Source organism: Emys orbicularis, chromosome 1, assembly GCF_028017835.1.
Source record: "Emys orbicularis isolate rEmyOrb1 chromosome 1, rEmyOrb1.hap1, whole genome shotgun sequence".
NCBI classification, from domain to species: Eukaryota; Metazoa; Chordata; order Testudines; family Emydidae; genus Emys; species Emys orbicularis.
In genome coordinates this window covers 63,919,863-63,945,517 of record NC_088683.1, presented here as the reverse complement: position 1 = coordinate 63,945,517, position 25,655 = coordinate 63,919,863, and the positions used below count along the sequence as shown (strand labels likewise).

The 25,655-nt window shown below is 43.0% G+C and overlaps 1 protein-coding gene across 2 annotated transcripts in view; it reads left to right on the top strand.

Moving 5' to 3' along the window:
• The first annotated feature begins 7,351 nt into the window (after positions 1-7,351).
• Positions 7,352-25,655, top strand: part of TAFA2 (TAFA chemokine like family member 2) — a 54,309-nt gene continuing 36,005 nt past the window's right edge. For both annotated transcript variants that reach the window (XM_065423593.1, XM_065423592.1), the window contains exon 1: positions 7,352-7,457. In XM_065423593.1, coding sequence (XP_065279665.1) covers positions 7,352-7,457 — 106 coding nt within the window. The remainder of the gene's footprint in view (positions 7,458-25,655) is intronic.

The window sequence follows — 25,655 nt, the reverse complement described above, 5'->3', positions numbered from 1 at the left end:
AGAAAGAGTTTAAAATGGCATAATAACACCAGAGAAAATTATGTGAATTGGAGCCTAAGCACTTTCTAATGCTGAATGCTTAACTGTGAGAACTTATTATACAAGAGTCTGGAAAATCAATGGCCAAATTAAACACGTTGAGTACTGTAGATACGTAAATATTTTGTAATGCTTTATGTTAGGTACTTATAAGAACAATACAATAAGAGCTTGGATGTACTATGAGGCTAGAACCAGTAGCGTTAATTTTATACTTTGATTTTTTTTACTTATAAGGGTACAGAATGAATTTACTCTCTACCCCCATAAGCCCCTCCATATATATAACTAGAGCTCTGTTGTCTGGATGTTCTGTAATAAAACAGCATTGCTATGTCAGATGAAACATTACTTTGCATGGCTTGCTGAACTGATATGGAAAAGAGCGATTAAATACACAATTAAATTTGTCTGTGTTGTCTGAGTTGCAGCTGGCTGGAATGACAGTACACTTTTTGTTTACTCTTCTCTGTTTTCTTTATTGCTTTTGGTTAGGTGTCATGTCTGAAAATTTATGAGGTTGAAAATTGCAATCAGTCATGTCCATAAAGAACTGGTGTTAATTTGGAAGCACTGGAGAGGAATGTTGATAGTGGTCAAGAAAGAAGGCCGTTCATCAGTATCATATCAATTGTAAAGGCAGTGTCAGCACAACTCGAAATATCTTGTTAGGAAAAAAAAAACTTCCCCATAAATTTCTGTGGATCACCAGGAGGTTTTAGCTATGAGATTTCTGTTAAAGTTGTAGAGAGTCAGGTGTATAAAGTGAATTTCTTTGGAAATTTTAAAGGACCATGTTTATCAGATTTTCAGTACAGTACTATAAATGTAAATAGCACACCCAAGCAGTCTGAGATACTGTGGGCACATATCATTACTTGTATTTACTCATATCTCTTGTATACCAGTTATTGGGCAATTAATTGAACTATGCTAAGATAGTTGTTTTAGAAGTTGCATGTTTTCACATTTTATTGCTTCAGTATTTGGAATTTCTGCATTTTCTGTGTTTTTCATACCTGCTTGTTCTCACTAGTGTTTACTCTCTTATGCTCTAATTCAGGAAAGCATTTAAGCACATGCTTAAATCAATCCCTGTTGTGGACAGCACATGCTTAACATTAAATATTTGCTGAAGACCCATTGTCCCGATATGATTTAAGTACTTACTTACAGTTAAGCACATACTTAAATGCTGTCTTGAAAAGGGTTGTTGTCATGTATCCGGCTCTTAATAGCATGCTAATTTGTTTCATGTTTTCTTTATGGAAGTGTCTTTAAAGTTCTGTGTTGCTGTCACTTGAGCAGCTAGACTGATGGTAACCATGTTCACAGAGCTTATGCAGATGAGCCAGCAGTGTTTTAACCATTTCTGAATAAGATATTTCTGAATGGCAGTGCACTAAACACCCTACAGGTACTTGTTCTTTCTACTATAAAAGTATCCTTCTGGTAAAGGATCACTTTGCAAAAACAATACCTTTGCTTTGTATATTGAGATTTCCTCTGTGACTCCCGTGCTACGTTTCCTAGTTTTACCAAGCTAAGTGCCCATTTTCTTTCTTTTCTTACCCATCTAGATCAAACAAAGTAGCTTACGAGAATAGACCTGTATTTTTTCCCAGCTTCATTTCAGAATCAGAATGCACTTTGTGTCTGTTATAGGCTGTGATGTATGAAGCAGAAAGAAGATTGATTTTCACAAGCTACCTTGTACCTGAAGTAATGAGAGTGGCAAATTATTTGTTCACTGAGCAAACATGACAGGAATGGCATAGAGGGAATTTATATATATATATATTCAAACACATAGGGGTCACACAGGTGTTACTTTTACAAAGTGACCTTAGTTACCAGAGGGACACTTTTAAATCTGCATTAGTTTACAGAAGAAAGGCTGAATAAAGCTGCACTGCTAATAAATAATGTAAAATTCAACATAATGCAGAACGTAATTTAAACTGCTGCATTGTTTGTGTACAAGGACTTAAGCCCCAGGGCCATTCCTACTGGTCATCTAGGACTTTTTAGAAATAGCAAATAAAATAGTGACTGTAAAAGAAAAAGTAAGAGAATTCTGGTCTGTAATATGCTGTCAGTGGAAGATTTTAATTCTTGAACAGTAAATCAGCGTTTAATGGGGAAGCAGCCACGTTTCTTCTATGTGTAAACATTCTCAGTGTGTACTTAGGACATGTGACATCCTCAGGGCATGAAAAAGGGACTTGTCTTCAAAAGGCAGCTGGATCTGAAAGGCACTGAAAATTTACAGGTGTGTGAAACATGAACTAATTAATATTAAGATGCTTCATGAATGCCAGGTTATGTAAATGACTATTAATGAGAGAAATGGATAGAGATCTTTTATTTCTATTTAAGCTGTTAAAAGGGGAAAAAAATAAAGTTATTATTTTCTTATATTCTTTTGCTGCAGTTAGGATTGCATATGGTTGCACTTCACTTACAATAGGAAACCCAGGACAGTTTAATACTGGCCTACATGGCTAGAAGATGCTGTAATTCCCAGGTGATTGCCCTTTACTTGTGAGTTGTTAGAAGGGTTCTTGATCCTGAATTCACCAGTATGGGCTGAGCAAAAGGAAAACTTGTGAGCTTGTGAATGCCAGAAAGGAGCTGAAGACATCAATTACTCACCCAGGTATTAGGAGCATTTCCAGGGTACTCACACAGGTTTGCCACATCCATCTTCTGATGGGCCCCATCAGGTTATGAAGCAGTGGAGAGGGCCACCGACTATATTTCTACACAAGTTTGTATGTTCTCATGACAACTTCTTTGATGAGCTGTGGAGACCAACCTCAGAGATTTCTAGAGACAACACCGTGTTCTCGAGATTCCCTGTGCAGTCTTAGCTTGATTTGCACCCTGAGAAAAAGATATGCAACTGCTAAGATACTTCTAGCACAATTACTTAAGGTGTTCTAGGATTGGGCCATAGTATGGTGTGTTAGTGTGCTACTGGTGTGCATATTAGTGGAAATATTTATTTTAAACCAAGTGCGGCAAATTAATACCAGTATTCATCAGATAATGGTGTTAGTGAAGAACTGGTCACAGTGCAATCATCTCCCACCCTCCCACTGTCGAAGAGGGTTATGTTGTTGATGTTTGTTTTTTGTTTCAGTTGGGTATGTGCCTGGAGTCTAGGGACAGCCCATGCTTCCCTTCCCCTGCCTACTGATGCTCTGAAAAATAAATTCAAAAGGGCCATTCTTACTATTCATTTTCTTGGTTGACCTGTTGAGACTGCATTGTTTCTAATAAAAAAAATGTTGAAAATGTTCCTGTCAGCAGCTTTCAATTAGAAACAATCAATACTTTCTTTCACGTGGAATTTTGAAATTTAATTCCGTTTCAGAATGAAATTGATCTTGAAATTTCAAGTTTTCCTGTAAACTTGATGTTCTGGTTTTTGAATTTCTAGCTGATATAACACATCATCACTGGAGTCTGGCAGTAGATGGTACCATGGTTTCTGAAAGTGGTCTCAGAAAAAGAATAAAGCAGGAGAGTGCCTAAGAGGAAAAACTGTTCAGGTTAATAGCTGCAGTTTGTTTATGTAGTTCTGCATCTTCCCTCATAAAGTTTGCAAATAACTTTTTCAGACCTCATTTGTTCTATTGACATAGCCTATTATGTTAGTATATAACAACAGTGTGACACATAGAAGTATTGGTAATGGACTGATTTTTACTTCTGGGACCCAATCACCTGACTTGGTCAGAGTTACAAAAAGGTTAACAGCCCTGTTTCAAGGCTGCGGTCAATATTTTCTGGCTCCATTGGCTACTTCATGTTGCACCTTAGGCTGTTTTGGAAAACAAATATATAACCAAAAGTAACCATCACAGACTAAAACAGCCAAATGATGATGATAAAAAAACTACACACAGACATACCTAGGATCGGGTTCAAGATGTCTAAGTCATTAACTAACCTCTCAAGATTGTCTGAATAGATGATCACCTTTTCTCAGAACCATCCCTTTCACAATAGCCTGTTAGGATGCTGAGAAGAACGCATCAGCTCAAACCTGTGTTTGCTGCTCTGGTCTGTTGTCCTTGGCAGTGTCTAGGTGGGTATATGTTATTTCTGTAAGCACATGAATACTGCCAGTAGCATTCTGGCTGTTCTCAGGAAATAGAGAGCCAGTATTCTTGTAGTAGATATATCTCTCTGGCAGCCTTGTGGAAAGAGGGTGGGTGCCGCTCTTGTCTCAGAATCCAAAGCATAGCTAGATATCTGTGGGGGTGCCTTATAGGGGTGGGTGCGTGTAAAAGTAGTCCAAACAAAAAGTCAGTATACTTCCGCAGCCCACAGAAGGTGAAGTCCAAGGCCTTTGGGAGGCAAGGGAGAAAAGAAAAACAGAAAATAATGTGCTCTTCTCCTTTCTGAGAGGGCTTGGTCAGCCAAGCCTCTCAGGCTGTTTGCCCAGTCAGCAGCTCCTGCTTCCAGGTTCAGGTATGCCCATGACCTCGGCAGAGCTGCAGATCAAGCTGAGCAACAGAGCTACCAGGCCAAGAACCCTCCTGCTGCCTTGCAGTGCACCAAGTTCCAAAGACTCCCAGCTTGTTTCTGCTCCAGCCTTGCCTGAGCCATGTCCCAGATTGTCCTTGCCCTGCACTAGCTTCGTTCCAGCCTTGTCGTTGTTAGCATGACAGGGGAGTTGCCACTTAGTTAATATGTCAAAGCTGAACATTCTTTTTGTGTGTGTGCAGGACGGCCCTTTTTGGGGATTGGGAGGTCAATGGGGCTGATGATTTCTAGGTCATCACAGTCCCACGTGCAAGGCTAGCAGCAGGGAAGGCATGTGGCTTTTTAACCTTCTCCTCCTGTTACCTGCCATGAGGGGCTCCTGTTTACAGGCAGACTGGTTTTCCCCCTCCTCTTTGCCTCTCTCTGTTGCTATTTTCTCAAGTCCTAGCTCTGTGTCTGCAGCCTGCAGAGCAAGTGGAGAGGATCTGGCAACATCAGAGAATGCAGGGACGGGGGGGGGGGGTAGCATTAGACCCCACTTGGCTTAATGGTGCAAATCCCCTTAGAGTGAGGCTTGGTGTGGATGGGAGGTAGACTTCAATTTAATGGAATTTTGATTGGCACCAGCATCCCAACAGGTGCGGTGGAGGACTGGGAGTGAAAGAAGTAATTTCTCTACTGTTCACATAGATAGCTATAAATCAACATTGTGAACATAGATCTTTGTTTACATTTTTTAATTCTTTTTTTAGAATGACAAATAATTAATTTCCCTTCAGTTCTGGGCACTTCAGAAACCTGTAGCCGATGACAAATAAAGAAGTAGCATTCCGAAAGAACAGGAACATCAGTGCAAAGAGGAGCAAAACTGATGTCAGAAATGCAGTGTGGTTCATAGCGTAGTGTGATTGCTACTAAGATTATTAATCAGTTAGACGTTCAGGTGCACAAGCTATTAGCTATTAACTGGATATTGCACTCCCCTAGCTCTGTGTTTCTCCCCTACACAACCCAGAGGAACACACCTTGTATAGTAAATATGTTACTTCTGTTAAAGAGCAACACTAATGTGCAGGGTCCTGGTACGGAGAGACCTGTGCAGCGGTATGGAGAAACTGAAGAAATTGGGATTGCTCTTAAGAGGAAATAGATATGGAACTTAACCATCTAATGCTTAATTCTGACTCAGAGCATAGACTGCTTTTTCATAGCACTTGTGGTTGTCAGGGTAGTGCTGTGCATGAACAGAGCGAGAGAGAAAGAGGGTAGAGTCTTTTTAATATTGGCTTCTTATGAATGCAATAGGGGAGAACTGTAGAAATTGCACAACAGTACTGAAGCAGTACAGATTTTTCTGCTCTGAAGCAAAAGGCAGCCTAGCGCCAGGCATTGTCAAATAGTAATAATGTTGTTAAAATGGTCAAATTTGCAGCTTTTTCAATGTAAATGGTATGGAATAGGCATCATTGTCCTCTTGACCTATCAGCAGAAATATGACCATCCTGCAGAAATGATTCTTAGCCAGCTCTCTAGGGGTCTTCCATGGAGAGCGAAAAGCGAGAGCAGGTTTCATTATAATACATCTCACCACCCTCTGCAGAACTTTAATTCTCTAGCCCTAGAGCCAGAGCTACTATGCTTGTTCTTTGGCACCTGGCGACCTACTTTGCATGGAGTTGCACTGATATAATCAATGCTCAACCTTGCATTTCATCATCGTGTCTCAGTGCCATCAGGTACTGCTGTAACGTCACAATGAACGAATCACAATGCAACATCAGTATCTCACGTTTCAATTACTTTGTGACTTTCTGCAACGTTCTCTGACACAGTATCTCCTGTCTATTCTTGTCCATTGGCATAGACAAGGAATGATATTGGTGAATCCCATGTGTTTGGCTAAGCCCTTCAGCTACTGCCTCGCGTGTATCAAGCACCATGGGGACTTCTCATGTGGTGGGGGTGCTGCATTTGCTGGTACTCTGATCAAATCCATCATCATGACTTGTATGCAGGGCTTCAAAGAGTTGCAGGTGGCCTTAAAGCCATACACGAAATATCATTGCAGTAGAGTCAGAGGGCCAAATCAACCTTGGCTAATCCATGATGATGCAGATGGCGAGGCCTGCTCCAGCAAGACCTGCTGCACCCCAGCGTGAATTCACACTGGGGAGAATTGGCCGGGTTTCTATTGATGCCTTCCCTTGGGAGGCTTCTCTATTGGAGGGGCTCCAATGATGTCCATCTGGTACAGGGCTCAAATATTCTCTGAGTCCTATAGATCGGGGTAGGCAACCTATGGCACATGTGCCGAAGGCGGCACGCGAGCTGATTTTCAGTGGCACTCACACTGCCCGGGTCCTGGCCACCGGTCTGGGGGGCTCTGCATTTTAATTTAATTTTAAATGAAGCTTCTTAAACATTTAAAAAACCTTATTTACTTTACATACAACAATAGTTTAGTTATATATTACAGACTTAGAGAAAGAGACCATCTAAAAACGTTAAAATGTATTACTGGCACGCGAAACCTTAAATTAGAGTGAATAAATGAAGACTCGGCACACCACTTCTGAAAGGTTGCCAACCCCTGCTATAGATGGTCCTTCTGTATCAGGAAGGGGAAATATTGGCAGGGAAGGGAGGGGAAGATTACATTGATGCAGTCCATGCTGAGCCTTTTCTATGGCTCAAAAGGATTTCAGACTTCAGGGTGGTCAATCAAGCACCTTTTACAAGCATCAAATTCAGTTTACAATGGTAAAAAGAAAAAAAATGTTTAATTTAAACACTTATTTTTATCTTTATTTTCAGGATGAATAAGAGATACTTACAGAAAGCAACAAAAGGAAAACTGCTAATAATAATATTTGTTGTAACACTGTGGGGGAAATTAGCATCTGGGGCAAACCACCACAAAGGTAAGAAATTCTGCTCTATTTGAGTTTATTGTAGAACATGTAACCTCCATCAAAAGACTCAGAATTGTCCAGCTTATTGGCCCCATGTCACTTTTTCTATGCTGATTTGCTTCTCAAGGTAGCTAGTCCACAAATCAGTGTTGAGAGAAGTTTTAAATGAGCAGGGATATTTTAATTTCTTAAGGATTACTCCCATGTGAATTTAAGTATTCTAATTCAATTGTTGTGAATGTCTGACTTTAGCAACTATTCTGTCATTTTGTTATCTAAGATGGTAAAGTTGAAAAATTGACTAAACACATAAAGAAGCTTCCTTCATAAAAATAGATACATCAGACAGAATGTGTAAGTGCTGTAGATGAGTTCTTGAAATTAACCTCATAAAAAAAACAATCTTCAGTACCATGTATTCTGCTATTGCATGCAAATTATCTGATAAGAGCAACTTCCTGGAAAGTGTGCACTGAACATTATTGTCTATTTCCTCAATAATAATAATAATAATAATAATAAAAAGCTGGGGGAGACTCCTGTTTTCCAGTTTCCCACTCTCCCTGTGCATGCTAGCACTTGGACACTGGTGTTGTAACAGCATTTCTAGTAACTTTGGCTATATCAGCCTCCTTTCCTCCTGGCAGTTCTAGCCTCTAATCTATATATAGATAAGGCTTGACAGTTCCTGGCAGTTTATAAATATCTCTTCTTTTTTATTCCTTTTTTATGGCTGGGGCCCCAATACAAGGAACGACTTCCCTTTACTTATGAATTAATGTGAGACAACTTCCTGTTCTTTCCATAATCAAATACAACTTCAGAAGTCAACTGCAGCCTTTGCAGTACAATATGATTTTGAAGTTCACATCCCCCCCCTGTAGTGTCTGCACATTGGCAATTTGTCTTCTGATTCCAGTTCAGAATAAAGTAGAAAGGCATGAGTAAACTAAGTGTGGGAGATGAGTGTCACTGAGAGTTATAAGTTAAGTAGTAGGGAGTGACATAATAAAGAAAATCATTACATTTCTATATTAAAGTTTATTTTATAATAATTTTCGTGTGAAGAGGATTCTATGAGAAAGTATTACCTATATCTAGCAGTCAGGTTTTTGTTTTTTGTTTGCTCTGTGGATATATTTTCCTTCATAATTGATTGAATATTTTAGGATGCAAAGACATTTTCCACCCAATCTCTTTAGTTTTAAATGTAGTTGTGGCCAAAAGAAATTCTGACGTGGTTCAGCAAACCATTGAAGCTGGGGTCATGCCTTGTTGGAGCAATGTTCAAAACTTCATATGGTTTTGTTAGCTCCTGATTCAGCCAAAATCCAGTTTAAACTGTGCTGAAATGTGATTGTTACTGTTGCTGAAAGATCCTTGTATTAAGTGTCTGTCTTACTTATAAATCAGCTTTATTTTTTATAAAAAACTTTTTCAAAGACCACATTGGGAATTACTGCTGTGTAATTGAGAGGAAATGCTGGCCCACTAAGTTCAACTTTCCAGATATATGCCTACAAATGAGATCGTAACAGGGGCTATTTCTTTTCTGGGCCACACTTGGTATTCTGAATCCCAGACTTAGAGCAGAGAGAACTGGAAAAAAATTGATTTTGATGTTTTTAGTTTACAAATGTGGGGGGGCGGGAAGGGGAAAGCCAGGTTATTCTGTGTTCATGTAGCTTAACAAAAGCTTTCTTTTTTACAACTGCAACTTTACAGGCCTTTAGTAAATAATGTGAAGGAGAGGTTTTGAGCTTGTGGGGAAAACTAAAAAGAAGAAACATGACTGAAGTATTTCATCTAGCAAACTGTCTACTTTGCATGAAGATTTTTTGGTTGTGGATTTAGTACACATGCAGAGAAGCTACATTGCATATATATGGGGAGATTTCAAAGGTACAAATAAGAATCAGGCACTCAAGTCCCATTGACTTTCAGTAGAAATTGTGTTCCTAACTTCTCTTTGGGCCTTTGAAAATTGCCCCCGTGGTCTATACTTGGGAGGAGCTTAAGGAGTACCCTAGAAGGACTTCTTAGTTCTTATGTTCTTATGATACCATTCACTTTAGAATACAGTTTCCAAATATGGATTAATACAATCGTTACTTCAGTCATGATTGCCTGTTGCATCATTAATCTTCATTTAAAGAAGTTCCTAATAACATATTGACATGCCAGACCTTAATTACTTTGAAAGAGCCTCTGCAGTCTATTAGATCAATAATCTACATTTTCAAAAAAATCTTTACATTTCTATTGCCTTAGCCATATTAAGGTCCAATTCTTAAACCCATTTATTTTTCTGAAAGCTACTGTAAAACAAAGAAAACATTAATCCACACAAGATGGTTTAAAAAATATTTTGCGGTAAACACTGAATACAGTAGAGTTGTAAACAGCTGATTCTGAGAACTCAACAGTTAGCCTTCTTGCACCTAAGAATTTAAGGGGTATGGCAGACATGAGAAACTCTAATTCAGTACCAAGATAAGGGCACAGGGCAGAGTATCCATGGCCAATTTCTTAGGCACAACTGCCAACCATGTTTCTTGAGCCTGCAGCAGCCAAGGTTAGAACCCAGAATTTCAGACTCCTACTGTTCAGCGCAAGATCAATGATGTTCTATGACCTGCACTCTGTCAAGATGTCCAAATTGACCTGGATTACTGAAATCTGTCTTGAAGACACTGCTGTACCAGTGTTGCCTCAGTTAGTTATTACAGGGTACTTAGCACACTATCCCCTGAGTGAATAAGGTAGAACATGGAGTTATTATGCTCTATGCATCAGACCTCAAGTACAAGACAGGCTCAATTGCAAAAACAAAAGCCACCCCAAACACCCCACCCCCCTTGTGTGCATCCATCAATTGTGTGAATCTAGGGATGACCTCAATATTGACACTCTTCTTATCTACAGACCACCTAACAGGAGTGGGTAGAGTAGCACTTCTGTTATGATCTTTCCTTTCAGAGGGCTGTGGTGCATAGTTTCATCTGGATAGGTCTTGCCTCTACTTGCCTTGTCCTACTAAGTGTAGGACATTTACACTTAGTCCTATCCATCATGTTATTCAACATATTTGTAAGCCCCTATGGGTGATCATGAGCTTTAGTGCCTGCAGTGGAAGACAATACCGAGCTCTGAATGCCTACTAACCTCACTGTGTTCAGAACTAAATGCAAAGCTCGCTTTTTGATTTAGCTTTCTCTCACTAAGCTTGTGCTCTCCCTCTCACACATTCGTGTGCGCACACACATGCTACCTATTGGGAAGAAAGCGCCTGTGTGCTGGAACCAGGAATATTATTTCATTTTAAATACTAGGGAGACATTCATACTGTGGGGATGAGTGCCTTATCAGAACCTCGACCCACAGGGGGCTGTGAATCAGTACACAGAATTAGATACCCTTTGTGCTGCAAGAGCTACACACGAGAAGGCAAGTAAATAATGGCGTATCAGTCTTAAAACGACACTGGCAAGGTTACTAGCCTAAAAACTGATATACCTGGAGAGTAGCTCTAACAGGAAGATTTTTATCTAGAGAAATCCGTAAAGGTATTTTATTTTTAAACTGGTACTGATCCTCCTTCCCCTCAGCCCCTCCAGAACAAACAAATGTCCAAATATATAGTGTTCACTGATAGAAATGGCAGGCAGACATCAGTTCAGCATCAGTGACTGCCTGCTATCTCTATCAGAAGGAACATGCACTGATGTGCTGAACATCAAATCACATCCCATTTTTAAGGTTTCAAGCAAGAGGAATGATCATCTTGGAAAAGTATATTGACATGCCCTTGTAGATACTCCTTTTTAGATAAGCCCACTGCTGAAGTACTACCATTTCTAAGCCTGAAATCTAGGCAGCGTCCCCAAAACTAGATTTTTTTTGGGGGGGGGTTGTTTATTTGTGCCATATCCTTAACATTACTCAAGTTTGTGTGTGTGTTGATAAATATAAATGCCCCAAAGTAATTTCACTAAAGAAATAAAGCATACTTTTGAGATCTGAGTGCAATCTAATGAACCTCCAAGTACAAAAACAAACTTTCTATTGCATTTTAAATTCTTGGACAAAATGAACAGTTATCCAAAAACATCACTAATAGTAAATGTCTCTGCTTGTCAGAAGAAATTTGTTACTAAATCAAAAAATACTCAAGATAGATAATGAAGTAATGGAGTCTCTTTGGACTTACTAGATGAATCTGAAGTGTTCAATGACTGAGAGACTATTTTATTTGAAAAAAGTAAATGAAATTACTCAGCTCACGCCTATATATTGGAGAAAATTCAAACATGTTTTTAATTGATATTTTTTAAAGTATAATCATGCTCCTGATTAACTTTCCCTGTTGTACTAAGATTTAAAGGGAACTTAAATCAGTGTAACAGGTTTCAGAGTGGTAGCCGTGTTAGTCTGAATCAGCAAAAAGAATGAGGAGTACTTGTGGCATCTTAGAGACTAAAAAATTTATTTGGGCATAAGCATTCGTGGGCTAAAACCCACTTCATCGGATGCATGCAGTGGAAAATACAGTAGGAAGATATATATACACAGAGAACATGAAAAAATGTGTGTTGCCATACCAGCTCTAAGGAGACTAATCAATTAAGGTGGGATATTATCAGCAGGAGGGAAAAAAAACGTTTGTAGTGATAATCAGGATGGCCCATTTCCAACAGTTGACAAGAAGGTGTGAGTAACAGTAGGGAGAAAATTAGCATGGGGAAATAGTTTTACTTTGTGTAATGACCCATCCACTTCCAGTCTTTATTCAAGCCCAATTTAATGGTGTCCAGTTTGCAAATTAATTTTAATTCAGCAGTTTCTCGTTGGAGTCTGTTTTTGAAGTTTTTTTGTTGGAGTATTGCGACTTTTAGGTCTGTAATTGAGTGACCAGGGAGGTTGAAGTGTTCTCCGACTGGTTTTTGAATGTTATAATTCTTGACGTCTGATTTGTGTCCATTTATTCTTTTGCATAGAGACTGTCCGGTTTGGCCAATGTACATAGCAGAGGGGCATTGCTGGCACATGATGGCATATATCACATTGGTAGATGTGCAAGTGAACGAGCCTCTGATGGTGCGGCTGATGTGATTAGGTCCTGTGATGGTGTCCCTTGAATAGATATGTGGACAGAGTTGGCAACGGGCTTTGTTGCAAGGATAGGTTCCTGGGTTAGTGTTTTTGTTGTGTGGTGTGTGGTTGCTGGTGAGTATTTGCTTCAGGTTTGTGGGGGGGCTGTCTGTAAGCGAGGACTGGCCTATCTCCCAAGATCTGTGAGAGTGAGGGATCATCACCTTCAGCCCCCACCTAAAACCTCTCCATTGCATCATCAAGGATCTACAACCTATCCTGAAGTGCTGCAGAGTTATTTCCTGAAACAACCATGCTTTAACAGAGAGTCATCCTACTTACCACAGTGCAAAACGTCATATTCTCTTTGAAAAGAATACAAGCAACATTACCGAAAATGTGTGGGGAATTCTGGTTGCCCTAAATTGCCCTTGACAGAAGTAAGTACTGCAGTTATGAGTGGACCAGGTTAGATTCACTACTTGATTTGAGTTATTCTCCTCAGACTTCTAATTTCTCTTGTATTCTGTTAAAATAAAGTGAGGCCTAAAACTAGCTATGGATGGTGTGGCAAAGTGTTGGTGTTCTGCTTTGTGGCTAGGTGCAGCATTTCAGGTTTATTTTCTGTTGTCCTGCTACCCATGTCTGCTAGTGGTCTCCTTTAGTCCTGTGACTTGACCCTCTGGCTGGTCCACCTTTGGTCTTGCCTCTTTTGGGGTAAACCAGAGTTGTTCTTCGAATGACTGCACATGTCCGTGCCATTGTAGGGATGCGTGTGTGCCTTGTGCTTGGTTGTTGGAGAACGTCTTCCATCAGTGGTACTTGTCTGGGTGGCTTGAGAGCCCTCTGTTGCCATGCGCTACTGCATGCCGGTATGAGAAGTTAGAGCCACCTTTGATCCCCGCCCCCAGTTCCTTCTTACAGCCAGTGGTGGTTGTTGGAGCACTTCCAGTCTTGCTATCGCAAGTTTATTTCCCTCACTCTTTGTATATAGTCTACTTGTCGTTTAGTAGTTAGTTAGATATAGTGTATAATTCGTGTTAGGTTTCAGTTTTAGGTCCTTTTTGGACCAAATGTGACTCTCGGTATTGGGACCAGGACTGGAGCCATAACTCGCTCTCTGAGGTTCAAGTCCTGCTGGTCATGTGCCAGAATGATGGCGCTCAGTGACCCACACCCCAGCTGCCTAAAATATTTGGGGGAGTCCCACACCAGTGACAAGAGTCACATTTGTGGAGTGGTTTAACCTCGCTCATAAAAAGATAGAACAGCGAGACTTCAGTGTCTCCGTATGGAGGCAGCATTTCACCCTCCATGCGTACTCCGAGTACAGTGTGTGTCCCAAGATGTCTTTGGCTCTGTGTTCTGTGTCTCCGTTACCAAAGAAGCGACAAAGAATTTCCAAGGACATGGTGCCTGGTTCAGCAAGACCTTTGGTACCAAGGCCAGCTAGAGGCATGGACTCTGGGTAGGACTCTGCAGGACAGGAGGGGGGGGGGTGGTTATCAACTCCAGAATCTGTGTCAGGTCCATTGAGGCGGAGTCCTGAAAGCTCCTATATGCCAAACTGAAGACCCAATTCCAGTGCCAACAACACTGAAGACGTACACTGCTGCCAGAGAATTGCTTAAACTTTTGGTACTAGTGTCCCTGGTGGTGCAGGAAGGGTTTCAGCTGGTACTGGCAATTGTAGTTCCTACACAAGCCATGCAAAAACATGTGGTATTGATGCTGCTTCCAATAGCTAGGAAGCCAGTACATTCCAGGGGCAAGCCACCATTAATATCCGCAGTATCACCATCTCCAGGTTAGACTTACCTATCTCCCGTCCACACGGGTTCTGCAGCTCTATTGGTATTGCAGGCTTCAGAGTCATCTTTGTTGGATTTGGAAGTGGGGTCTTTTGTATCCCATACCAGGCAGGAAGCTTACCCTCCATCGGAGCCTAGGGGTCTATGGCTGTCACAGCAGTGGGCACGTTGCAAGGGGCAATGGGATGTGTAACCATGGGGCCCACCGCGATCATGTAGTGTCCCTTCCCCTGCTAGGATCTCCCCTCTGCTGTCTGAGTTGACTTCTTCGAGGTTGCACTGAGATCAGCACAGACAACATTCTCTGACGCCCAATACTAGTACTGGTCCTTAGCAAATGGAAGTTGCTCAGACAGCTCCTCCACTGCAAGAGGCAGATCAGCCATTGCCTCAGCATCCTGGTGCATCTTCTTTCTCATCACCAGATGAGGCTGTAGAGGGGGTGAACGATTCTCCACCACCAAAGGATTACAAGGCTCACAAAGAACTGCTTAAAAGGGAGGCCTTGGTTTTAGACATTCAAGCAGAAGAGGTCCGTGAGAAATCCCACAAGCTGGTGGATATAGTAGCATCTGCAGGACCCTCCAGAGTGGCATTTCCAATTAATTGGACACAATTCCAGAGCTGATTAAAACACTTTGGCAGACCCCTTCTTCCCTCCCATCTACTGCTAAATGGGCAGTGAGGAGATACTATGTCCCTTCTAAGGGTTTCAAACACCTCTACGCATACCAGCTCCCAGTTTCCTGGGTGGTAGCAGCAGATAGTGAGAAGGAGAGGCAGAAGCACCAAGTGCCAACACCGAAGAGTAAAGAATCAAAGAGACTGGACCTGTTTGGCCGTAAACTTTATTTGACAGGAGGGCTACAGCTCAGAATTGCTAACCAGTAAGCTCTCCTAAATCACTACAACTTCACCCTATGGGACTCCAGGCAGGAGTTCATTTTGATGTTTGAGAAGGGCAAGCTGGTGGCAAGGACAGCTTGGATGTGGTGGACTCAGCAGCTCAATCCATGGCATCTGCCATATTTATGAGGAAGTGTTTGTGGTTGCAGTCTTCCAGTCTCCCTCCTGAAGTACAGCAGATCATCCAAGACTTGCTTTTTTAGTGTCCCTTCCACTTTTTGGAAAAGACGGATAATAGGCTGTGTAGCATAAAAAATTCCAGGGCCACATTGAAGTCACTTGGAATCTGCACACCGGCAACAAAGAGGTAGCAGTTCTGGCTCCAACAGGTTCACAGATATCCGAATTTATACCTGGGCGACAAGACTTGCCAAGAAAAAGGGGTGAGTATTACAGGAGGTGACCACAGCCGCCCCCCCCAATCTGTGACAGCAAGTTCCTGTCAATCAGCAGCCCAGTCTAAACATGCATTTTGATGGATTTGTTTAGGGCAGCATAGCAGTACTTACAGACCAATCTGCTCTGACCCATATCTTTGCCAATCATCTATCCTACTTCCTTTGTGCTTGGATTCACGTCACATTGGATCTGGGATATTCCCTTCAATTTGTTTCTATCCCCCGTTATCATCCCACTTTCCCATCCCTCTTTGGGGACCACTCTAATGAGACCATTCTTCCATGGGAGATCTAATCTCTCCTTCTAATAGGAGCCATAGAGGAAGTTCCTTTATTCCGTAGGGGGAAAGGTTTTTATTCCCAAAGCAAAAGGGTCTAAGAATTACACAAGTACCTGAAGGAAATAAAGTTCCACATGGTTACTGTAGCTTCCATTATTCCTTCCCTGGAACAGGGTGACTGGTATGCTGCCCTTGATTTAAAGGATGCTTACTTCCATATAGCAATCTGTCCAGACCACTGGAAGTTTCTCCGGTTATAGTGAATGGAACCCACTACAGGAGCGGTGCCAGGGTTTTTGGTGCCCTAGGCGGGGGTCCTTCCGCGCTCCCGGTCGTCGTCGGCAATTCGTTGGGGGGGGCGGTCCTTACGCGCTCCCGGTCTTTGGGGCACTTTGGCTGCGGGTCCCGGAGCGAGTGAAGGACCCGCCGCAGAATTGCCGCCGAAGACCCGGAGCGCGGAAGGACCCCTCGCCGCCGAATTGCCGCCGAGGGCGGCAAAATGCCGCCCCCCCCCAAATCCTGCCACCCTAGGCAACCGCCTAGGTCGCCTAAATGGAAGCACCGGCCTTGACCCACTACCAATTCACAGTATTTCCATTCAGCTTCTCAGTAACCCCTCGTGTTTTCACAAAGTTCATAGCACCTGTAGCTGCGTATCTGAGGAGATTGGAAATCCAGGTATTCCTCTCCCTGGCAACCGGCTGGTGAGAGTCCAATCTGAGTCTCAAATACTGTCCAGCATTGCTATCATTCAGTCCACCTTCAATCCACTGGGGCGATTACTTAGTCTGGTCAAATCAATTCTAAAACTTGTGTAAATAGGAGAGTTTATTGGAGCACTCCTAGATGCTACAAAAAACAGAGCAATTCTACCCCAGTCAAGGTTCCAAATGCTCCAAGACCTGGTCTTGGATCTAAAAGCACATCCTGTTACCACAGTGCACACTTGCCTCTGACTTCTGGGGATACGGCAGCATGTACCTACTTAGTACAACATGTGAGACTAAGCCTCAGAAGGCCTCAGGGATAGCTAGTGTTGGTGTATGTCCCGTCGACATTATCTGGCCAGCGTGATTTGCAGAGGCAATTTTGTTCTCTCTGGACTGGTGGACAGACCCTCAGAATGTTTATCCCTTTGTTTTTCTTCAACCAATGCTCACTTGGGTCACGGATGCCTTGTCCCTGGGTTGCAGGGCACACATCAGAACCCTGCAAACTCAAGGGGTTGTGGCCCTCGCAGGATCCGAGGACTCATCTAAACATCAGGGAGCTACATGCTCTCCATCTAGACTGTCAGCCTTCTGTTCACATACTGTGGGAAAATAGTCCTTCAGACCTCTTAGGTCCAGGGTTTTCCTGCTAGTACTTTGTGAGGCCACAGGGGAACCCAGTCTCCGCCTTTATCATGGGCTCCAGCCCAGGGACCCTTGTAGCAAGTGGTTACGGGTCTCTGTGATCAGACTTCTTGCTTCTTCTCTGGACTACTTCCTACATCAACCCACCTTCTCCTCAGGGGACTCATTCTCAGCAGGGGTCTGCCCTGGGCTCAAGCCCCTCACCTGAGTCCTTAAGGGAACAAAGGAAAAGAAACTAAAGTAACAGAAATAAAGAGCAGCACTAGCTTCTCTATCTTACTGCTCTGTTCTCAAAGGCAGCCAAAGGTGTATCTTGGGATCTCTGCTGTGGTTCTGTGGGAGCTGAGGGTGAGAGGTCCGTCTGCCTCCCCACACTGAGGCCCTCTGAACTGAGCTTCACCCTTTTTAATGCTCCTTCTCCGAGATTGTCATGCCTCAGAGGTGCAGCAGGAGGGGCTGCCTGGGCCTAAAGCTGCTCCTTAGCTCCTTCTTGCCCGGTGCAGGGTTTGTATTCCCCATCACAAATGGATTATAAATTGCTATTTGCCCTGAAACAACTTATGAGTAATGTATGGGGTCTTTTGTTTGCTTTTTTGGACAGTTGGGCTAAAAAGCTGCAGATTCTGAAGGAGGCATGATATAATTTAATCAGACGTAGTTTGGGGACTGTATTAATTTATTTTGAGCACTCCAACTTTTTTAATGATAAATCGCTTTACAACTAAAGAATTTTAAAGCAGATACAAGAGGCCAATATGGGCTAGATTGTGTCTAGTCCTGTAGGAAGAGCTGGAGACACCTTTAGCCCTACCTGGTGGAGAGGCTAGATGCAATCTTAGGCCTTTGCTTCCAGCATTCCACAGGAGAACTTTAGTGCCTACGGTGGCACTAAAACCCCATTGGATCAGGGAAGGGCAAGGCCATGATTCAGCCAGACCCTGCAGCCCTGCCCTAGGAAGCAGAGATGAGTTGTCATGGGGAGAGTCAATACTCTACCTTGTTAAAAGGTGTAACAATGGCTATAGCTGTGTGCACTGCCCCGTGCCCTCCTTGCATTGTGCCTATCAAATTCACTGATATACTCTGGCTACTTTGAGCTGCTCCAGTGATGCAAAGCTGCTGTTAATATGGCTTAAGTGGTGGGTTATGCCAGGTTTAAGGATGCTTTACATCACCAGAGCAACATAAAGCCGTTGAAGCGTGCAAGTGAATCTGGCACAGTGCCTCTAGGAGCTGCCACTGATGTGGGCTGTGAGTTTAGCCCTTTGTTGTTGCAGCAGCCTTTTCCCCTGGGCAAAATTTCTACTTTTAGGTCAGGTCTACACTACAGACCTATATCAGTATAACTATGTCACTCAGGTGTGTGAAAAATGCACACCCCTGAGCACAGGCATAGATTTTCCAAAGTGCCGGGGGGTGCTCGACCCCCCAGCTCTGTCCCAGGCCCTGCCCCCACCCTGCCTCTTCCCACCCCTGCTCTGCCCCCATCCCGCCTCTTCCTGCCCAGTTCCAACCCCTCCCCTGAGTGCACCGCATCCTCGCTCCTCCCCATTCCCTCCCAGCCTCCTGCATGCTGTTCACGGCGGGTAGGAGGCAGGGGAAAGGAGGGGAAGGTGATGATCTGCGGGGCCCGCTGGCGGGTGGGAGGTGCTAGGAAAGATGGGGGGAGCTAAAGGAGGGCTGCCAGTGGGTTCTCAGCACCCACCATTTTTTCCCCGTGGGTGCTCCAGCCCCGGAGCACCCACAGAGTTGGCACCTATGCCCCTGAGCGACACACTTATACTGACCAACCACCCCCCTCCATGTAGACAGTGCTATGTCGATGGGAGAACATCTTCCAGAAACATAGCTACCGCCTCTCAGGAAGGTGGATTTACTATGCCAACAGGAGAAACTCTCCCATCAGTGTGGGAGTGTCTTCATTTAAGTGCTACAGCGGCACAGCTGCATTGATGCAGCTACACCAATGCAGCATTTTAAGTGTAGACCTGCCCTTAAGAACTCTATGGCTATGAGTCATCCAGTCCTGTGTGTTAAGTTTACTACTGTAGGCACATTTCTGCTTCAACACAGACTTTAGTATTTAACACACATAACTGAATTGCACTGTCACTAAGGGTATGTCTACACTGCAATAAAAGACTTGCGGCACTGAGTCTCACACCCTGGGACAATTGACTCGGGCTCGGGCTGTGGGGCCCAAAAGAGCAGTGTAGACATTGGACTGGGACTGGAGTCTTGGCTCTGAACATCTGTGACGCAGGAAGGATCTTAGAGCCCGGGCTCCAGCTCGAGCCTGAATGTCTACACTGCTATTTTTATCCCTGCAGTCCTTGTTCCCTGAGCCCGAGTCAGTTGACCCAGGTCTGAGACTTGGAGCTGCGGGTCTTTTATTGCAGTGTAGACGTATTCTCTAAGGTTCTCATTAATCTTTCGTGTGAGTACTATTGCATAATACTGACCTAGTTAAACACACATTAACAGTTTATAACAAAAATACACATTGCAGATATTTCTAGAAACTGATTAATGATTCTGGTAATTTGCTTAACTGGCTTGCTGTTGACCATATTGTAGGTCCAAGGAAATTTTAGTTTAAATTAAAAAAGTAAAACGTTAATAAATAATACTTTAGTTGTACGCATACTTTATATGAAATAGAAAGTTGCAAAGGGAGTGTAACCTGTCCCAAGGGAAATCTTGTTAGCACTTTACACGTAAAACCCAGTTACATAAGAATGGCCATACTGGGTCAGACCAAAGGTCCATCTAGCTCAGTATCCTGTCTTCCGACAGTGGCCAACACCAGGTGCTTCAGAGAGAACGAGCAGGACAAGTAATCATCAAGTGTTCCATCCCCTGTCGCTCATTCCCAGCTTCTGGCAAACAGAGGCTAGGGACACCATCCTCGCCAATAGTCATTGATGGACCTATCCTCCATGAATTTATCTAGTTCTTTATGGAACCCTGTTATAGTCTTGGCCTTCACAATATCCTCTGGCAAAGAATTCCACAGGTTGACTGTTGCTTTGTGAAAAAATACTTCCTTTTGTTTGTTTTTAACCTGCTGCCTATTAATTTCATCTAGTGACCCCTACTTCTTGTGTTATGAGCAGGAGTAAATAACACTTCCTTATTTACGTTCTCCACACCAGTCATGATTTTATAGACCTCTATCATATCCCTTCTTAGTCATCTCTTTTCCAATCTGAAAAGTTCTGGTCTTATTAATCTCTCCTCCTAATAATTTTTGTTGCCCATTTCTGAACCTTTTCCAATTCCCATATATCTTTTTTGAGATGGGGCTACCAGATCTGCACACACTAGTCAAGATGTGGGCGTAGCATGGATATATACAGAGACAAAATGATATTTTCTGTCTTATTATCTATCCCTTTCTTAATGATTCCCAACAGTTGTGACCATTTGAGAGGATTTTTGAAAACTGGTAGATTACTGTATCACCCCTGTGCTTCTGTGCTAATATCATTCCATTAAGATACAAAAACAGAGGCTCTTTTGCTGAAAATAATTCTTCAGAGGTTCAAGAAAGAACCAAAGGGAGTTTACAACTGAGAGTTAACCCTAGATTCTCCACAGTTGCACTCGATTCAGGCAGATTTCAAGATTTGAAGATTTTGTATTGCTGCACACCACTGTATTATTGTGCCTGTGCATAAAATAGACTGGCAACAGCAAAATCTGTAGGGAAGTTCACGGAGTCTCTGGCTCATCTTCGTTACTGGATTGATGGGCAGGGACAGTGTCCCGAGCCTCTGTTTGCCAGAAGCAGGGAATGGGCGACAGGGGATGGATCACTTGATGATTACCTGTTCTGTTCATTCCCTCTGGGGCACCTGGCATTGGCCACTGTCGGAAGACAGGATACTGGGCTATATGGAGCTTTGGTCTGACCCCGTATAGCTGTTCTTATGTTCTTATTGTAGAAGGCTATGTGGAGTAAGGATTTGGGGGTTTCGTTGTAGATGTTGTGAATGTTGCACTGATTATGGTGCGAAAGCCTTAAGGTAGGAAGGTTTTGAAGAGCTTGGTAAAGGGGGTCAGATGGGATTAATCTATTTTACTTCGGAAGTTTATTTCACAGCTGGATCTATTGTATTAATTTAGATGGCATATATGGGCCCAAAGAGTTTAAAGTATTAACACGACCCTGATACTGTTCAGCATTAAACAGCATTACAAAAAGTTTCTGGGTTTGGTATACAGAGACCTCAGGCTGCTTAGTACCATGACAAACACACCATTAAACATTCTGATAACCTTTTATTAAAGATACAGAAAAAGAAGGAAAAATAGTTAAAACATTTGAAATGTAAAGTATTAAGTAAGGCTTTCAGAATCTCTTGTTCCCTCTCCCTTTAGCTGGAGACAGTCTTTAGAAGGAAAAAAAACCCTTGTTTGACAGTCTTTTAGATAGTATCAAAATGATAATAACTGTCCTTTTGGGAGAAAAGCAAAGAAGTTAGTTGACATGGAGCTATTGTAACTGTTGTTAACGTCTGATCCCATTTCCTAAAAAACAAAACAAGACACACAAAAGAGGAGACAAAAGAACAGCAAAGATAGAAAATGCAGTTTCTGTCTTTGATGTTGACTTTCACTTGCAGTCTCATTGCTGGAAAAACACAGGCCCAGCACATGGTCTTAATAGCCACTCCAAGACCTGGCAAACTTGTACTAGCATCAGGCAGTTTAGGGCATTGCTTTTACTTGCCTTTCTGGTCTCAGGGTTACAGCAGTATTGCAAAATGTTCTGTCTTGGCCAACTCAGACAGACTCTTATTAGACAGAAGGAAAAGGAGAGAGATAGGAAAGAGAAGAAATAAGGTGGGGAAGGAAAAGGACACATGGAGAGGACAAAGGTAGACAAAGGGCTTGGCTACACTTGCAAGTTAGAGCGCATTAAATCAGCCCTGGGTGCCCTAACTCCTGAGGTGTCCACACTGGCAAGGCACTTAGAGCACCTGGACTCTGCAGCTGGAGCTCTCCTGGTAATCCACCTCCATAAAGCTTGCTGTGCCTTGGCTGAAATGCCCAGATGTCAGTGTGGACGACATGTTGCATTACTGTGCTGTGATTGGCCTCCGGAAATGTCCCATAATCCCCTGAAGTCAAGTGGCTACTCTTGTCATTGTTTTGAACTCGGCTGCAGGCATGCGGATATCCCCTTTCAAAGCTCCGATTCTGACAGCTGGCATACTTATCTGCTCCGGGACAAAGCAAACCATTACTGTGGAATGCTGCTGCTGCTGAGGCAGGCGTTTGTGCGTGTGTGTGTGACAGAGAGGCGGGGAAGGGGAGTTGTCTGCTGCTGTCTGAATTTACAAGACAGCATGCTGACACAATCTCTGTTCCCCAAAACACACTCTCTCCCCCCCACACATACACACAACACACTCCCTGTCACACTCCACCCCATCCCATTTGAAAAGCATCCTGCAGCCACTTGCACCCTGGGATAGCTACCACAATGCACTGCTCTCTGTGGCGTTGCAAGAACTGCTACTGTGGCCATGCCACTGTGCTTGCAGCTGACAGTGTAAACACACGGCAGCGTTTTCCCTGCTGCGGTCTCCGAAGTCTGGTTTAACACCCAGCACTCTACATCTGCAAGTGTAGTCAAGCCCTAAGTCTCACATCTCATGTGGTGGTTGGGATTCAGTAGGAGCAGGGGAAGGTGTTAATGTCATCTGGGTCCCTCTTTTGGCCTGGTCTGGTCAGGACATCTCTAGGGATTAGGACAATGAAGGCTTGGTGGCATTACATTAGATTCCAGGGTCCCAGGAGGTGCTAGTGGTGGCAACCTTGATTTGGTAAAGCTCAGTTCTTTCTGTTCTCCTGTCTCTCAGTCATAGAGTTTAGGGCTTGAAGGGATCACCAGATCATCTAGTCTGACCTGGTATATTACAGGCCACGAACACGACCCAGTGCCTGTGCAAGGAAGGTGAACCCCCCTTCTCCAGGTCACTGTCAGTCTGACCTGGAGAAAATTCCTTCCTGATGCCACACATGGCAGTCAGTTAGACCCTGAGCATGTGAGCAAAAACCAGTGAACCAAACATGAGAGAGAGAATGGTCAGTGCCACCTCAGAGCCCTGGCCCACCCCAATCAGTATCTCATCTCCTCCATAGCTATCTCTGATGCTCCAAAGGAAGGAGACCAACTCTCCCTCAAGATTACTTTGGAGAGAAAAGTCCCTTCCTGATCTCCTATAGGTGACTGACTGAAGCCATGAAGCATGAGCTTTCGGAACTTAAAACATAAACTGGAATGGACTCCCAAGGCTGCTGAGCCCTGGCCCTCACTGTCACAAACAATCCTCATAAATCTCTCTTAAAACTAATTAGTTTTTGCTTACAACCCCTCTTGGGAGGCAGTTCCAGAACCTCACTCTTTTGATGGTTAGCTCCTTTCTTCTAGTTTCCAGCTTGAATTTTCTCAAAGTTATTTTCTCAAAGAAAGAAATCAGGTTAGTCTGGCAAAACCCGTGTTGCATTACATTCCCTTTTCCATTTACTTCCATTAATTTAATTAGTCTTTTCTTCACAATTTGTTCCAAAGTTTTGCATATGACTCAGGTTAGACTAAACATCTGTAATTGCCCAGATCACTTCCTCCCCTTTCTTAAATATAGGAATGATGTTAGCTATTCTCCAGTCAGATGGTACTACTCCCAAATAAATAGATTTATTAAAAATCCTTCTTACTGGACTAGCAATCTCACATTCCAGTTCTTTCCATCTGGAATGGAAATTATCCAGTTCCCCCCACTCAGTCAGCATCTGCTAATTTTCCACCGAAAAGTCTCTTTTTGAGGACTCTAGAACCTGACTCAAAGGTCACCATTTACTTGAGGAATAGACCAGAAGATAGTCAATCAAACAATTTACTATCAATATCTGTTATTGAAGTCTAGGACTTTAATATAATATCTGTTAGAATTTAGAGCTCAGTAGATAATAACTAAAGACATCAAAATTTACTGGACTTCTACTACTGCATAAAAGAGAAGAAGAAATTACATTCATTCCTACAACTATGCCCATATAACTACAATAGATTACTGGGATTTATGTACAAAGAATCAAGACAAAAGCAGAGTTATGTCTTCTTTTCTTGTTTATTGCCTATGCTATTGACTCCATAGTAGTTAATAACTGCCATGAAAAATGTTTTTCCTTAGAGCGATAATTTAAAGAAAATATGAATTTATGATTATTACTTATGAATTTGGCTCCTTAATGTTTTTCAAAGATAAGTATGAAGAAGAGTAATAACCTGAAAATTATTCAGTTTGGTCTGCTCATGTAATCTTTATGTAAAACTCCCATGCAGTTTTCCATGAGTAGGAGTGCCAGATCTGTGCTTAAATACATACAAATATGCAGTGAGAGTAGTGTAACCCTTCTGCCAGGCCAAGTTGATAGCAGCAAGGGGCAGGTTCAGTACATGGGGTCCCTTCACAACAATGTAATGCAAAACCAGCTCGAGCCCCCACCCAGTGACCTGGGAAAATCTTACACATACCCCTAAATGCCTCAAAGAGGCAATATTCCCCTCTCATAAGCATAGAGTCTCGGTGTAGCAGAAAATTTTTAATAACATGAGATAAACGACATCAGCATTAAATTGGGAAGACACCACACCTAGGGTTCATAGACCAAACCATGAGCAAAGACCCACCCCAGCAAATTGGGCTGTGTCCTTTCCCTTTGATTCTTGAGTCCAGCAACCCAAAAATCACCCAAAGTCCCAAAAGTCCAACAACCCAAAAGTCTCTGTCCCTGGTTAGTGCAGCCCCAGAGTTCAAAAGTTTATCTGCAGAGTTTTACCTCTCCAGCCTGTGTGGAAATTGGGCGAGAGGGCACACAGGGTGTTAAGGGGCACCTTACGTGGTCCCAGGCTGACTGCCCCACCTCTCTGTGGGGTTCTGCTGCAGCCTTCACCACGAGCCGCTCCACTCCACCAGCCATCCCATGAGCTGCTCCAGCAGTCCCACGAACTGATCCGCTCTGCCAGCCGCTTAGCAATATATCTTCAGGCTCCCCCACTAGATAACACAGCACTCAGTGATCTCAGCTCTTAGTGATTTCAGCTTGTAGTAGGGGAGCCACAGTGCTGGTGCACCATTGGCCCAAAACAAATTCAGCTCAGCAGTCTGTAACTAGACTCCAAATGGAATCAAAATTAGCTCTGACATTCAACAGTGGAGAGAGAAGGAGGTACAATTGTTGTTTCACGCCCACAAAGGGTGCCTACACCACCAGGTACAAATACCTGTCCCCAGCCTCTCTCAATTCACTGGGTTTTGGAACCCATGTCCCTTGTCTAGCAAGTGCTACT